General features: G+C 47.7%; 1 protein-coding gene across 2 annotated transcripts in view; it reads left to right on the forward strand.

Moving 5' to 3' along the window:
• Positions 1-15,000, forward strand: part of LOC113811197 (dual specificity tyrosine-phosphorylation-regulated kinase mbk-2) — a 228,031-nt gene that overhangs the window by 183,331 nt on the left and 29,700 nt on the right. For both annotated transcript variants that reach the window (XM_070139009.1, XM_070139010.1), the window contains 4 exons: positions 1,390-1,553; positions 2,847-2,971; positions 8,842-8,994; positions 11,582-11,720. In XM_070139009.1, the coding sequence (XP_069995110.1) occupies positions 1,390-1,553; positions 2,847-2,971; positions 8,842-8,994; positions 11,582-11,720 (581 nt within the window). The remainder of the gene's footprint in view (positions 1-1,389; positions 1,554-2,846; positions 2,972-8,841; positions 8,995-11,581; positions 11,721-15,000) is intronic.

A 15,000-nucleotide genomic window follows, 5' to 3' on the forward strand; every position in this document is an offset into this window, starting at 1 on the left:
GGAGGGTGGGGAGAGGGGTTGGGGTGAGGGGGAGGGGCTGGGGGTGGGTGACGGAGGAGGATGAGGGGTGAGGAAGGGGTCTATGGGGAAAGGGAGAGGGGGGTTAATGGGGAGGAGAGGGGGTCTGTGGGGAGAGAGGGGTCTGTGGGGAGAGGGGCATGAGGGAGGGGCTGGGGGGAGGAAGAGGGAGGGGTCTGTGGGGAGAGGGGCTGGGGGGAGGGGGAGAGAGAGGGGGTCTGTGGAGGAGAGGGGCTGGGGGAGGGAGGGAGAGGAGGTGTGTGGGGAGAGGGGCTGGGGGAGGGGAGAGAGAGAGGGGCTGGAGGGAAGGGGGAGGGAGAGGGGGAGGGGGATATGGGGTCTGTTGGTAGAGGGGCTGGGGGAGGGGGGGAGGGACTAGAGGGGGCTTTGGGTTTGTTGGTCAGTGTTGTGCTCTTTCTCATTGGCTTTCTTGTTCTGATTCGTTTGATTGTCTCTTGTTTCTGTATGTATGTCTCTGTTTCTCTCTTTGTCTTTGTCTCCTCTCTCTCTCTCTCTCTCTCTCTCTCTCTCTCTCTCTCTCTCTCTCTCTCTCTCTCTCTCTCTCTCTCTCTCTCTCTCTCTCTCTCTCTCTCTCTCTCTCTCTCTCTCTCTCTCTCTCTCTCTCTCTCTCTCTCTCTCTCTCTCTCTCTCTCTCTCTCTCTCTCTCTCTCTCTCTCTCCTCTTCTCTGTAATGAAATTACAGCCATATTTCACTTCCCTTTTTTTCTCCCCCTGCCTCCCCACCCCACGCAAAGTAAATTCAAAACCACACAGATTTACTCCTACTCTCCCCTCCCTCCCCTTCACACTACCACACCTAATTTCCCTCCCCTTCCTCCCCTCCCCTCCCCTCCCTGTTCTCCCTACCCCCACCCCCACCCGAGCTCACACCAACACCCCCCTTCTCATCTCCCTCCCTCCCCTCCTCCTCTCCCTCCCCCTCCCACTCAAAACCAAACTCACACTTTATTCCCCTTCCCTTTCCTCCTCCCCTCCCCCTCACCCTCCCTCCACCCCTCCGTCACCAATCCCAAAACAACCGCTCTCCCCCCCCCCGACACACACAAAAAAAGGATAAATATAAGGATAATAATGATAAAAAATAATTATATTAATAATGATAATAATAATAAAGATAATGTTAATGATAATGATAATAAAAATAATGATGATGATGATAATGATAATAATAATAATAGTAATAATAATAATAGTGATAATAATAATAATAATAATAATAATAATAATAATAATAATAATGATAATAATAATAGAGATAATAATAACAATTTCCCCTCTCCGTTTTTGTTCTCCTTTTTAATAACTCTCTCTCCCCTCTCTCCCCTCTCTCCCCACCGCCCCCCCTCGCAGAAGCCCTCAAGCTCTACGGCGAGCGGCTGACGGAGTACGAGCGGCGGGAGATCGAGGCCTACCCGGAGATCTTCTACCTGGGCCTCGACGCCCGCAAGATCCACGGCGAGGAAGGGGCGCAGCTGAACGGGGGCTTCGACGACGAGAACGGCAGTTATAATAAGGTGAGGGGGTAGAGGGGGATGGGGGTGGGAGGGACAGAGGGGTGGGGGTGGGGGTGGGGTGGGAGGGAGGAGGGAAAAAGGGTGAGGGGGTAGGGGGGTAGGAAGAAGGGTAGGGGTGGGGGGAGGTTGGGGGTAGAGGGTAGGAAGAGGGGGAGGGAGTGGGAGGGGGTTGGGAATGGGTAGGGGGTAGGGGGAGGGGAGGAAGATTGGGGGCGCAGCTGAACGGGGGCTTCGACGACGAGAACGGCAGTTATAATAAGGTGAGGGGGTAGAGGGGGTGGAGGTGGGTGGAGGGGAGTGGAGGGAGGGAGGAAGGAAGGGAATGGGATGGTGGAGAGGGGAGGGGAATGGGAGGGGAGGGAGGGAGGTGAACGGGGGCTTCGACGACGAGAACGGCAGTTATAATAAGGTGAGTTATGAAGAGGGTGAAGGTGGGAGGGACAGAGGGGGTGGGGGTGGGGTGCGAGGATGGAGGGGGTAGGGGGAGGGAGGGACGGAGGGACGGAGGGCTGGGGGTGGGGAGGGGAGGGAGGGTGGGGTGGGGGAGGAGGTTGGGGGGGTAGGGGGTAGGAAGAGGGGAGGAAGGTAGCAAGAGGGAGGGGAATGGGAGGGAAGGGGATGGAGGGAGGGAGGTAGGGAGGGAGGAGGAGGGAGGGAGCTGAACGACAACGAGAACGGCAGTTATAATAAGGTGAGTTATGAAGAGGGGGTGGTGTGGAGGGAGGGAAGAAGGGTAGGGGTGGGGGGTAGGAAGAGAGGGAGGGAAGGGGAGAGGAGGGGAGGGAGGAAGGTAGGGAGGGGAATGAGAAGGGTAGGGGGTGGGGGGAAGGAAAGGAGGTAGGGAAGAAGGAGGGAAGAAGGTAGGGAGGGAGGGAATGGAGGGGGAAGGGCGAGGGAGAGGGAGGTAGGAGGGGGAGGGTGGGAAGGGGGGGAATGGAAGAGGAGGGAGTTAGGACAGGGAATTATAATAATTATGATATTAGTAATAATGATAATAATAACAAGAATAATTATAACAATGATAATAACAACAACAGTAATAATAACAATAATATTGATAATATATCGTAGTAATAATGCTAATGAGGGTGATTATACACTAAAACAAAAAATATAAAAAATCCTATTTGTTCAAAATTCCCGCCATAAACCACCACCATAACCGACCAACAGGCCAACCAACCCAGTTGATTATTACCATTACCATTATTCCTTAAAAAAAGAAAAAAAAAAATAATAATAATAATCCAATAACATTTTTTCTCTCCCCCCCTCCCTTTTTTTTTATCTCAGGTCATGCACGATCACATCAGTTACCGCTACGAGATCCTAGAGGTCATCGGCAAGGGGTCATTCGGACAGGTCATTCGCGCCATCGATCACAGGTCAGGGGAACACGTGGCCATCAAGATCATCAGGTGAGTTCTGGGGGTTGTGTGTGTGGTGGGGGTGGGGTGGGGGTGGGGGGTGGGCTATGAGAGAAGAGAAAGAGAATGGAGGAGAAGGAGAAATAGAGAAGATAGAAAACAGGAGAGAGAGACAGAGACAGAGACAGAGACAGAGACAGAGCGAGAGAGAGCGAGAGAGAGAGAGAGAGAGAGAAAGAGAAAGCGAAAGAGAGAGAGAGAGAAAGCGAAAGAGAGAGAGAGAGAAAGCGAAAGAGAGAGAGAGAGAAAGCGAAAGAGAGAGAGAGAGAAAGCGAAAGAGAGAGAGAGAGAGAAAGCGAAAAAGAGAGAGAGAGAAAGCGAAAGAGTGAGAGAGAGAAAGCGAAAGAGTGAGAGAAAGACAGAGAGGAGAGAGAGAGAGAGAAAGCGAAAGGGAGAGAGAGAGAAAGCGAAAGAGAGAGAGAGAGAGAGGAAGGAAGAGAGAAAGCGAGAAAGAGAGAGAGAGAAAGCGAAAGAGAGAGAGAGAGAGAGAGAAAGAATATCGTAAGCCTCGTTTGTGTATATGTGTCTATTCTTCATAATGAATTTATGGAATGCTAGATCCACTGCAAAAAATGAATAAATAAATAAAAAAATTAGTAAAAGAAGTTGACCCATATTCGAAGAAGAGAGGAGAGGGACATAGCAACAGAGGGTGAGAAACCGACGAAAGACAAAAGGAAAGAAAGAAATATGGACAAAGAGAGGAGGAAGGGTTTACGTAAAACAAAGAGACTAAATGAGTAGTAAAAAAAACGAAAACAAGCAGACAGAAAAAGAAAAGAAAGAAAGAAAGAAAAAAAAACAAGAGAGATGGAAAGGAAGAAAAACCAAAGCAAAGAAAAATGAAAGAAGGAGCGAAAAGAAAGACAGAGAAAGAAAGAAGAAAGAGAGAGACAAGAAGACAAATTACCGAAAGAAAGACTGAGAAAGAAAGAAAGAAGAAAGAGAGAGACAAGAAGAGAAATTACCGAAAGAAAGAAAGAAAGAAGAAGGAGAGAGACAAGAAGAGAAATTACCGAAAGAAAGAAAGAGAGAGACAAGAAGAGAAATTACCGAAAGAAAGAAAGAGAGAGACAAGAAGAGAAATTACCGAAAGAAAGAAAGAAAGAAGAAAGAGAGAGACAAGAAGAGAAATTACCGAAAGAAAGAAAGAGAGAGACAAGAAGAGAAATTACCGAAAGAAAGAAAGAGAGAGACAAGAAGAGAAATTACCGAAAGAAAGAAAGAGAGAGAGAGACAAGAAGAGAAATTACCGAAAGAAAGGAAGAAAGAAGAAGAAGAGAGACAAGAAGAGAAATTACCGAAAGAAAGAGAGAGACAAGAAGAGAAATTACCGAAAGAAAGAATGAAAGAAGAAAGAGAGAGACAAGAAGAGAAATTACCGAAAGAAAGAAAGAAAGAAGAAAGAGAGAGACAAGAAGAGAAATTACCGAAAGAAAGAAAGAGAGAGACAATAAGAGAAATTACCGAAAGAAAGAAAGAAAGAAGAAAGAGAGAGACAAGAAGAGAAATTACCGAAAGAAAGAAAGAAAGAAGAAAGAGAGAGACAAGAAGAGAAATTACCGAAAGAAAGAAAGAGAGAGACAAGAAGGACAAATTACCGAAAGAAAGAAAGAAAGAGAAGAAAGAAAGAGACAAGAAGGACAAATTACCGAAAGAAAGACAGAGAAAGAAAGAAAGAAGGAAAGAAGAAAGAGAGAGAGACAAGAAGAGAAATTACCGAGTGACATGATTCGCCGCCACCGTCTCCCGTCTTCACGAAATCTCACGACCGCCAGAACCGGCCTCTGCAACGGACCTTCTTAACCGTCGTTTTATTTCCTTTTCATTCTCCTTCGATCTGTCCTTAAGGTAGAGAGATTTATCCATTTTTTCCCCTTCCCTCCCTCCCTCCCCTTCCTCCCCTTCCTCCCTCTCTCCCTCTCTGCCTCCCCTTCCTCCCTCTCTCCCTCCCCTTCCTCCCTCTCTCCCTCCCCTTCCTCCCCATCCTCCCTCTCTCCCTCCCTTCCTCCCTCTCTGCCTTCCCCTTCCTCCCTCTCTCCCACTCCCCCTTCCTTCCTCTCTCCCTCCCTTCCTCCCTCCCTCCCTCCTTCCTTCCTCCCTCCCTCTCTCCCTCCCCACCTCAAGGGACGTTCTTCTTCGGGATGATCCTTCACCCTTCCCTCCCTCCTGTCTTCCTTGACACCCCCAGCCCTCCCCCCTCCTTTCCCCCATCTCTTACCTCTGTTCTTTGCCCTCCCCGTCTTCCCTGCGTCCCCCCCCTCCTTCCCTCTGTTTCCCCTCTCCAGTTCTTTCCTCCCTCCCGCTCCCTCCTTGTCCCCTTCCCTTTTCCCTTCCCCCTCCCCTCCTTTCCCTCCTCCTGTCTCCTTCACCCATTCCCTCCCCCTGTCCCCATCCCCCTTACCCTCCTCCTGTCCCCTTCCCCCCTCTCCTCCCTGTCCCCATCCCCCTCTTCCTCCCCCGTCCCCTCCCTGTTCCCTCGCCCCCATCCCCCCAAATAGGGTGCTCCCCCCCCCCCCCCGTGATGTTTCTCCCAGTGAGGGCTCCCTTCATCTCCGTAATATTGATCGAAGGAACGGCGATGAGGGGAAGTGGCGGAGGGGAGAGAGGGGAGAGGTCCAGGGGAAGGAGAGGGGAGAGGTCCAGGGGAAGGAGTGGAGGGAGAGAGGAGCAGAGGGGCCCCGGGGAAGGAGTGGAGGGAGAGAGGAGCAGAGGGGCCCCGGGGAAGGAGTGGAGGGAGAGGGGAGAGAGAAGGGAGGGTGGAGGGGTACGGGGGGGGGGGGGGGGGGGAGGGGAGGGGTCCCGGGGAAAGAGAAGGGAGAGGGGAGGGGTACCGGGGAAAGAGGAGGTAGAGGGGAGGGGTCCCGGGGAAAGAGGAGGGAGAGGGGAGGGAGTACCGGGGGAAGAGAAGGGAGAGGGGAGGGGTACCGGGGTAGGAGAGGGGAGAGGGGATGGGGAAGGGATAAGTGGGAGGATGTAGGGGGAGGGGAGGAAGCGAGAGGGGGGGGGGTTGGTGATGGGGTGGCAAGGGATGAGATAGAGGTCGGGTTAGTGATTAAGAAGGGGAAGAAAGAAAAAAAGAGAGGGAGAAGAGATGAGATAAGAGAATAGAAGAGAGGAAAGAGATTAGAGAAGAGGAAGAAGAGAAAAGAAAAAATAAGAGAAGTGAAAGGAGAAGTGAGGAAAGATATTAGAAAGGAGAAAATAAGAGAAGTGAAAGGAGAAGAGAGAGACAGAAAGATAAAGAGACAGACAGACGGAAAGATAAAGAGAGACAGACAGACAGAAAGAGAAGAGACACTCTCTCTCTTGCATTTTTCTATATAGTCTATAAAAAATACAACACAAAGAAAATATTACAGACAAGGCAACCCGGTTATGGAAAGGTGGGAAATTCAGTCAACTTTTCGTAGGACACCGTGTGTGCGTGTGCGTGTGCGTGTGCGTGTGTGTTTGTGTGTATGCGTGTGTGTGGGTGTGGGTGTGTGTGGGTGTGGGTGTGTGTGTGTGGGTGTGTGTGTGGGTGTGAGTGTGGGTGTGGGTGTGGGTGTGCGTGTGCGTGTGTGCGTGCGTGCGTGTGTGCGTGCGTGTGTGTGTGTGTGTGTGTGTGTGTGTGTGTGTGTGTGTGTGTGTGTGTGTGTGTGTGTGTGTGTGTGTGTGTGTGTGTGTGTGCGTGTGCGTGTGCGTGTGTGTGTGTGTGTGTGTGTGTGCGTGTGCGTGTGCGTGTGCGTGTGCGTGTGTGTGTGTGTGTGTGTGTGTGTGTGTGTGTGTGTGTGTGTGTGTGTGTGCGTGTGTGTGTGTGCGTGTGCGTGTGTGTGCGTGTGTGTGTGTGTGTGTGTGTGTGTGTGTGTGTGTGGGTGTGTGTGTGTGTGCGTGTGTGTGTGTGTGTGTGCCTCTGCGTGTGTGTGCCTCTGTGTGTGTGTGCCTCTGTGTGTGTGTGCCTCTGTGTGTGTACGTGTGCGTGTGTGTGTGTGCCTCTGTGTGTGTGTGCCTGTGTGTGTGTACGTGTGCGTGTGTGAATGCATGTATGTTTGTATGAACATAATGTATGTATATATGTATGTATGCACGTATGTATGAATGCATGTACGTACGTATGAATGTATCTATCTATGCACATATGTATGTATGTATGCATCCATGTATGTACGTATGATTATACATGTGAATAAGTATCGTCGACTTAGGTAATATCACTGCCCAGGAACCAATCAGGCTTAATGAGGAAATGATTAAGAACAGCTGATCTGTGGCCGAGTCGAGTACTCCCGGGAGAACAGGAGATCCTTCCTTTCTCTTTCATTGTTTTTGTTTTTTCTTGGTCTTTTTTTATGTTTTTGTCTTATTTTCTTTTCTTGTTTTTTGTTGTTTCTTTTCTTTGTCTTATTTTTTTTCTTCTCGTTTCTTTCGTTTTCTTTCGTTTCTTTTCGTTTCTTCTTTATTTTGTTCTTGTTTTTTTTTTACTTTTCTTAATTTTTTTCTTTTCTTTTCATTTCGCTTTTTCTTTTCTTTTTCTTTTTTGTTTTTATTTCCGCTCCATCTCTCCCTTTTCTCTTCTCCCTCTTTCTTTCCTTTATCTCTCCCCTTTTCTTGCCCTTTTCCCTCCCTCTTTCTTTCCTTTCTCTCTCTCTCTTTCTTTCCCTTTTCTTTCCTTTTCTTTCATTTTATCTTCCTTTTTCTTTCATTTTTTCTCAATTTTCTTTCCCTTCTCGTTTGCGCTTCTTCTTTCCTTTCTTGCCTCCTTCTTTTCTTCGCATTTTCTCCCTTCTCTCCCTGCCTCTCTCCTCCTTTCTCCCTCATCCCCTTCTTTCTTTCTCTTTTCACCCTCTCTCCTCTCTCTCCTATTCTAAATTATCCATTCATTTATCTCTCTCTCTCTACGTAGCATATTTTAAAAAAAAGTATTTGAAATGGGAAAAAAATAAAGTTTTTTTTTTTTTTTTTTTTTTTTTTTTTTTTTTGCGAATTGATAGATTTTCGAATTGATAGATGATATGGATTGCTGTTCATCTTTGTTCCTTGGGTTATTGAGTTTTTTTTTGTCACAGCGTGTTCATTCTTGTTCATAACGTTCTTTAACGCTTGTTCAAATGAACTTCGTAATCTTCCTAACGCTTTGTAATTCGTTTTATTTTTATTTTTATTTTTAGTTTTAGTTTTATTTTTCATTTTAATTCGCATCCGTTATATCGTTAAAATATAAAAATCTTGTTCTGATGCACATTGCTCTCTCCACTTCAAAATCTTGCTGTCTTCCACACTCATTTGTTCTTCATTCCACTTAATATACTCCATACCAGAGTCTTTCCTTCATCCACATACTCTTTCACTCCAGTCTGTAGTCTTTTGCTCATCCACACTCTTACTTTTTTCTCATCCACATAACCCAATCCACTGTAAACTCTTTTTCTCATCCACACAACCACACCAAGACTCTCCCTCATCTACACTCATATTTTCCTCATCCACATTTTTCACATTCTTCTTTCATCCACATTTTTCTCATCCTTCTTTCATCCACACAGCCACTACACACCAAACTCTCTTCCTTATCCACACTCACCACTCCACGGCAAATTCGTTCTTCCATCCACAGCATACTCCACATCACTCTTTCCCTCATCCACTACCCACACTCCACTCCAAACTCATTCCCTCATCCCCACAACTCTTCCACACCAAACACATCCCCCCATCCACACTCACACACTTTCCCTCATCCACACAACCCACCCTCATTCCCTCATCCACACTGACCCTTCCACTCCACAGTCCTCTCACCCATCCACACATACACCTTCCTCTTCCACCCTTCCCTCCACCCGCGCTAACCACTCCACTTCTCCTTCCATTCACCACAGGAACAAGAAGAGATTCCACCACCAGGCCTTAGTGGAGGTCAAGATCCTAGACCACCTGAGGAGACGCGACGGCGACCACCACCACAACGTCATCCACATGCTGGACTATTTCTACTTCCGGAACCACCTGTGTATCACCTTCGAGCTTATGGGGTGAGTGGAAGGGTGGAGAAGGGGGAGGAGGAGGAGGAGGGGGAAGGAGGTGGAGGGGGAAGGAGGAGGAAGGAGGAGGAGGAGGAGGGAGGAGGGTGGAGGAGGAGGAGGAGGGGGAGGGAGGAGGAGGAGGAGGAAGAAGAGGGTGGAGGAGGAGAAGGGTGGAGGAGGAAGGAGGAAGGAGGAGGGGGAAGAAGAAGAAGAAGAAGAGGAAGAGGAAGAGGAAGAGGGAGGAGGAGGAGGGTGGAGTATGGTATGGAGATGAAGGGAAGGAGGGGAGGAGGGTTGAGGAGGGGGAGGAGGAGGGTGGAGGGGTGGGTAGAAGAGGTGGAGAAGGTGGATAGTGTAGGTGGATGTGGACAGTCATGGTGCATATAGACGTGGATTAAAATAGGTGGAGTAGGTGGAAGTGAAGGTGGAGAAGGAAGCAGGGAAGCTGGAAAGTGTAGGTGGAATGAAGGTGGATAGTGAAAGTGGAAGGAAAAGGTGAAGCAAATGGAGGAAGAAGTGGAGGAAATCAAAGACAAGATACAGTAACTGGAAGTGATAATAAGGGAGATGAAGGTGGAACAGGTGGAACAAATAACACTGGAGAAAGTGGAGCCAAGATTGAACAGAAGGTTCAACAGGTGGAGGAGTAAGTTCAGCAGGTGAGGGTGGAACTAGGAGATGGAGAAAATTGAGCAGGTGAAGGTGAAACATCAGCAGGTGGGAGAGTAGGTCCAGCAGGTGAAATGTGAGCAGGTGATCGAGAAGGTTCAGCAGGTAGAAGACTGATTTGAGCAGGTGAATGAGAGGATGGAGCAGGTAGGAAAGGAGATCGGGAAGGTGGAGCAGGTGATGGAGAAGATGGAAGATTAAGCAGGTGAAGTGAGGGGTTAGATGATGGAAAGTGTGAAGGTGAAGGAGGAAGGAGATGAATTAGGGGAAAGAGAAGGTGAAGCAGGTGGTACAGGAAGTGGAGCAGGTGAAGGAGAAGGTGGAGCAGGTGGTAGAGGAGGTGGAGCAGGTGTAGGAGAAGGTGGAGCAGGTGTAGGAGAAGGTGGAGCAGGTGTAGGAGAAGGTGGAGCAGGTGGTAGAGGAGGTGGAACAGGTGAAGGAGGCCTGATGATGGAGAAGGTGAAGCAGATAAAAAAATAACTTTGGTAGAGCTGCTGGTGGAGCAGGTGAAGGAGGAGGTGGAGCAGGTGTAATAAAAGACTGGGGAGAAAGGAGGAACTGCCGGAAAAGGATATAAAACAGATGGGAATAATAAAATAGGTTGACTGACCTGTGAAAGAAATCAATTTAAAAAAAATATGTATTCCTTTTCATATTAATCATTATCTTAATCTTTCTCATAATTACTGTTTTCATGCTGATTTATTTGTGAATTAATTTGTAATCTGTTTACAATTCAGCCACGTCAACATTTTCAGAAGTTCGAAAAAAGTTAGGAATTCTCACAGGTTCACTTATGAAATAGACTGATACTCATTAATTCAATTATTTGATTAATTTGATTTTGCTTCTCCCCCCCAAGATCATTATAATGCAGATTTGATTGTATTATATATATTTATATGTCTATGCTCATGTTCAGAAGAAATATATTTATTGAAAATAAGAAAAAATGTGGCTATTGCTAAAAGAATAAGATATACCATAAAGTAGGAAATCAAATAGTAAATTCGGTGTTTTTTTCTTCTAAATCTGTGCATGATTGTAGATTTAATAGATAATGTAATTAATTGTTATATAAACCTTTGTTTATGATCATGGATGTAAAGTTCCATTTCTGTCTCTTGATTTTATGAAATTATATTTGTTACTGTTATTATATTTTCATTTTTTTAATTGTGTGCGTTTGTGTGTGGTTTTGATATGCTAATATTTTGGCTTTATCCTTTGTTCTATCAAACTCACTCTTTTGTTAATTCCTCCTCCCTCTCCTCCCTCCCTCACTATTGATCATCTATTAATCCCTCCCCTTGTCTCTCTCTCTCCGTCACTCACGTTCCCTCTCCATGCCTCCCTCTCTTTTTCTCTTTCCCTCAATAATTTCCCTCCCTCCTTCTCTCCTCCCTCCCACCCATCCCTTCTCCCTCTCCTTGCCTCCTCTCTTTTTCTCTTTCCTTCCTCTCCTTCTCCTCCCCTTCTCTCCCCTCCCTCCCTCCTCAATTCCTTCCTTCTCCCACCCATCTTCCTTCCCCCTCTCTCGCCTTATTTCTCTCCCTCCCTCCCTCCAACTCATTTATTAATCCCCTTTTCTCCCTCCTCCCTCCTCCCCCTCCCTTCTCTCTCCTTCTCCCTCCATCCTTCCCTCTCCTCTCTCCCTCCCACCACTTCCCTCCCTCCCCTTCTCTCCTCCACCTACCCCCTCCTCCCTTCCTATCTCCCTCCTCCCCCCCCCCCTTCCTTCCCACCCACCTACCCACCCCTTCCTCTCCCTCCGTCCCTCCCTCCTCCCACCAACCCACCCCTTCCCCCTCCCTCCCTCCCTCCCCCTCCCTCCCTCCCTCCCACCCACCCCTTCTCCCTCCCTCCCTCCCTCCCTCCAACTCATCTACTAATCCCTCCCCCTTCTCTCTCTCCCTCCCCCCAACAGCCTGAACTTGTACGAGCTGATCAAGAAAAACAATTACCAGGGCTTCAGTCTCAGTCTCATCAAGCGCTTCGCCTTCTCCTTGGTGCAGTGCCTCAAGTTGCTGTACCGGGAAAACATCATCCACTGCGACCTGAAACCTGTGAGTACTGGGGGTGTGGGTGTTGGGTGGATGTTGGGGTGGGTGGGAGAGGGAGGTGTGGGTGTGGGATGGATGTTGGGGTGGGTGTGGGTGGGAGAGGGGTGTGGGTGTTGGGCGTGGATGTTGGGCGATGGATGGGAGAGGGAGGTGTGTGGGTGTTGGGTGGATGTTGGGGTGGGTGGGAGAGGGATGGGTGTGTGGATGCTGGGTGGATGTTGGGGTGGGTGGGTGTGGGATGGATGTTGGGGTGGGTGGGTGTGGGATGGATGTTGGGGTGGGTGTGGGTGTGGCTTGATGGGTGGAAGTTGGGTTGGGTGGATTTTAAGGTGGATGTAGGTGGATATGAGTGTTTGGATTTAGGCGGGGGTGAGGGGTGTGGGTTAGTCCCTCCCCGTGTGGATGCAAGTGGATGTGTGTGGGCAGGCAGGGGTGTGTGTGGATTAGGTGAGGCTGTTTATGTATTTCGGAGAATTGTGTGTTTATGTTTGTTTGTGTGTGTATGTGTGTATGTATGTATTTATGTACCCTTTATATAATTATCTAATTATACCTATTTTCTTGTAATGTTTCTATTCTCAGACAAGCACAAATTTCCTCATTGTTTCTATGCAACGCCTGGCAGATTCGTGGATTATAAAAAAAACTTATTATTGCACGCGATCCACAGGGCTATATTGGGCGGATGAAAATCATTAATGGCGAGATAGATTAGCAAGATTATATTTAGCCCGAAATAACTTGGTTGGCTCAATAGGGTCTGGTATTGCTTCGTGAAACCGGCTCTGTGTTGCACTGAACACTCGGTAGTTGTGGATATAGGCCTACAAGCTTACCTGCATAGGCCTACATACTTGCATACAAGCTTACCTGCATAGGCCTACATACTTGCATACAAGCTTACCTGCATAGGCCTACATACTTGCATACAAGCATGAATATATACATACATAGATAGATACATGCATACATACGTACATACATAGATACATACATACATACATACATACATACATACATACAAAAATGTATGTGTGTGTGCGTGCATGTCTGTATGCCTATAAATGGTGGTACATCCTCACCAATATTTGAACATCTTCCTTCTGTAAAAAAAAAAAATATATATATATATCCACACACACCGACGAAGAAGGAAGCGAAGAAAAGACGGGAATTGAGACCCGCGTTCCCGAATTGCGAAAACCCCTCGATCGAGCAGGATCCGAAGCCTTTTGAAGATCAGTCCGCCTTAGGATATTTTGGAAAGTTCCTCCAAGGCGATGCGCGCAGGACGTCGAGGGGGCAGGACGCTAAGGAAATCGCGAGGCTGGGATTTTGCGACCGAGTGAAATGATGATGATGAGGATGGTGATGATGGTGGTGGTGATGGTGATGATGATGATGATGGTGGTGGTGATGATGGTGATGGTGGTGGTGGTGGTGATGATGATGATGATGGTGAGGAGGAAGAGGGAAAAAAAAGTCATTTGGGGAAGGATTTGCGACCGAGTGAAATGATGATGATGATGATGATGGTGATGTGTGTGTGTGTGCGTGCATGTCTGTATGCCTCTATAAATGGTGGTACATCTTCACCAATATCTGAACATCTTCCTTCTGTAAAAAAAAATATATATATATCCACACACACCGACGAAGAAGGAAGCGAAGAAAAGACGGGAATTGAGACCCGCGTTCCCGAATTGCGAAAAAACCCCTCGATCGAGCAGGATCCGAAACCTTTTTGAAGATCAGTCCGCCTTAGGATATTTTGGAAAGTTCCTCCAAGGCGATGCGCGCAGGACGTCGAGGGGGCAGGACGCTAAGGAAATCGCGAGGCTGGGATTTGCGACCGAGTGTGGAAATGATGATGAGGGTGGTGATGGTGATGATGATGGTGATGATGGTGGTGGTGGTGGTGGTGATGGTGATGGTGATGGTGGTGATGATGATGATGATGGTGAGGAGGAGGAGGGAAAAAAAGTCATTTGGGGAAGGATTTGCGACCGAGTGAAATGATGTTGATGAGGATGGTGATGGTGATGATGGTGGTGATGATGATGATGGTGAGGAGGAGGAGGGGAAAAAAAAGTCATTTGGGGAAGGATTTGCGACCGAGTGAAATGATGATGATGATGATGATGGTGATGGTGGTGATGTGTGTGTGTGTGCATGCATGTCTGTATGCCTATAAATGGTGGTACATCTTCACCAATATCTGAACATCTTCCTTCTGTAAAAAAAAATATATATATATATATCCACACACACCGACGAAGAAGGAAGCGAAGAAAAGACGGGAATTGAGACCCGCGTTCCCGAATTGCGAAAACCCCTCGACCTGATCAGGCAGGATCCGAAACGCACTTTGGAAGATCGGGGTCCGCCTTAGGATATTTTGGAAAGTTCCTCCAAGGCGATGCGCGCAGGACGTCGAGGGGGCAGGACGCTAAGGAAATCGCGAGGCTGGGATTTTGCGACCGAGTGAAGTGATGTTGATGAGGATGGTGATGATGATGGTGATGGTGATGGTGGTGATGATGATGATGATGGTAAGGAGGAGGAGGGAAAAAAAGTCATTTGGGGAAGGATTTGCGACCGAGTGAAGTGATGATGATGATGATGGTGGTGATGTGTGTGTGTGTGCGTGCATGTCTGTATGCCTCTATAAATGGTGGTACATCTTCACCAATATCTGAACATCTTCCTTCTGCAAAAATATATATATATATATATCTCCACACACCGACGAAGAAGGAAGCGAAGAAAAGACGGGAATTGAGACCCGCGTTCCCGAATTGCGAAAACCCCTCGATCGAGCAGGATCCGAAACCTCTTTAAGATCAGTCCGCGATAGGATATTTTGGAAAGTTCCTCCAAGGCGATGCGCGCAGGACGTCGAGGGGGCAGGACGCTAAGGAAATCGCGAGGCTAGGATTTTGCGACCGAGTGAAGTGATGGTGATGATGGTGGTGGTGATGATGGTGATGATGATGATGATGGTGATGGTGGTGATGGTGATGATGATGGTGAGGAGGAGGAGGGAAAAAAAGTCATTTGGGGAAGGATTTGCGACCGAGTGAAATGATGATGATGATGATGATGATGGTGGTGATGTGTGTGTGTGTGCGTTCATGTCTGTATGCCTCTATAAACGGTGGTACATCCTCACCAATATCTGAACATCTTCCTTCTGTAAAAAAATATATATATATATCCACACACCGACGAAGAAGGAAGCGAAGAAAAGACGGGAATTGAGACCCGCGTTCCCGAATTGCGA

This window comes from Penaeus vannamei, chromosome 25, assembly GCF_042767895.1.
Source record: "Penaeus vannamei isolate JL-2024 chromosome 25, ASM4276789v1, whole genome shotgun sequence".
NCBI lineage: Eukaryota > Metazoa > Arthropoda > Malacostraca > Decapoda > Penaeidae > Penaeus > Penaeus vannamei.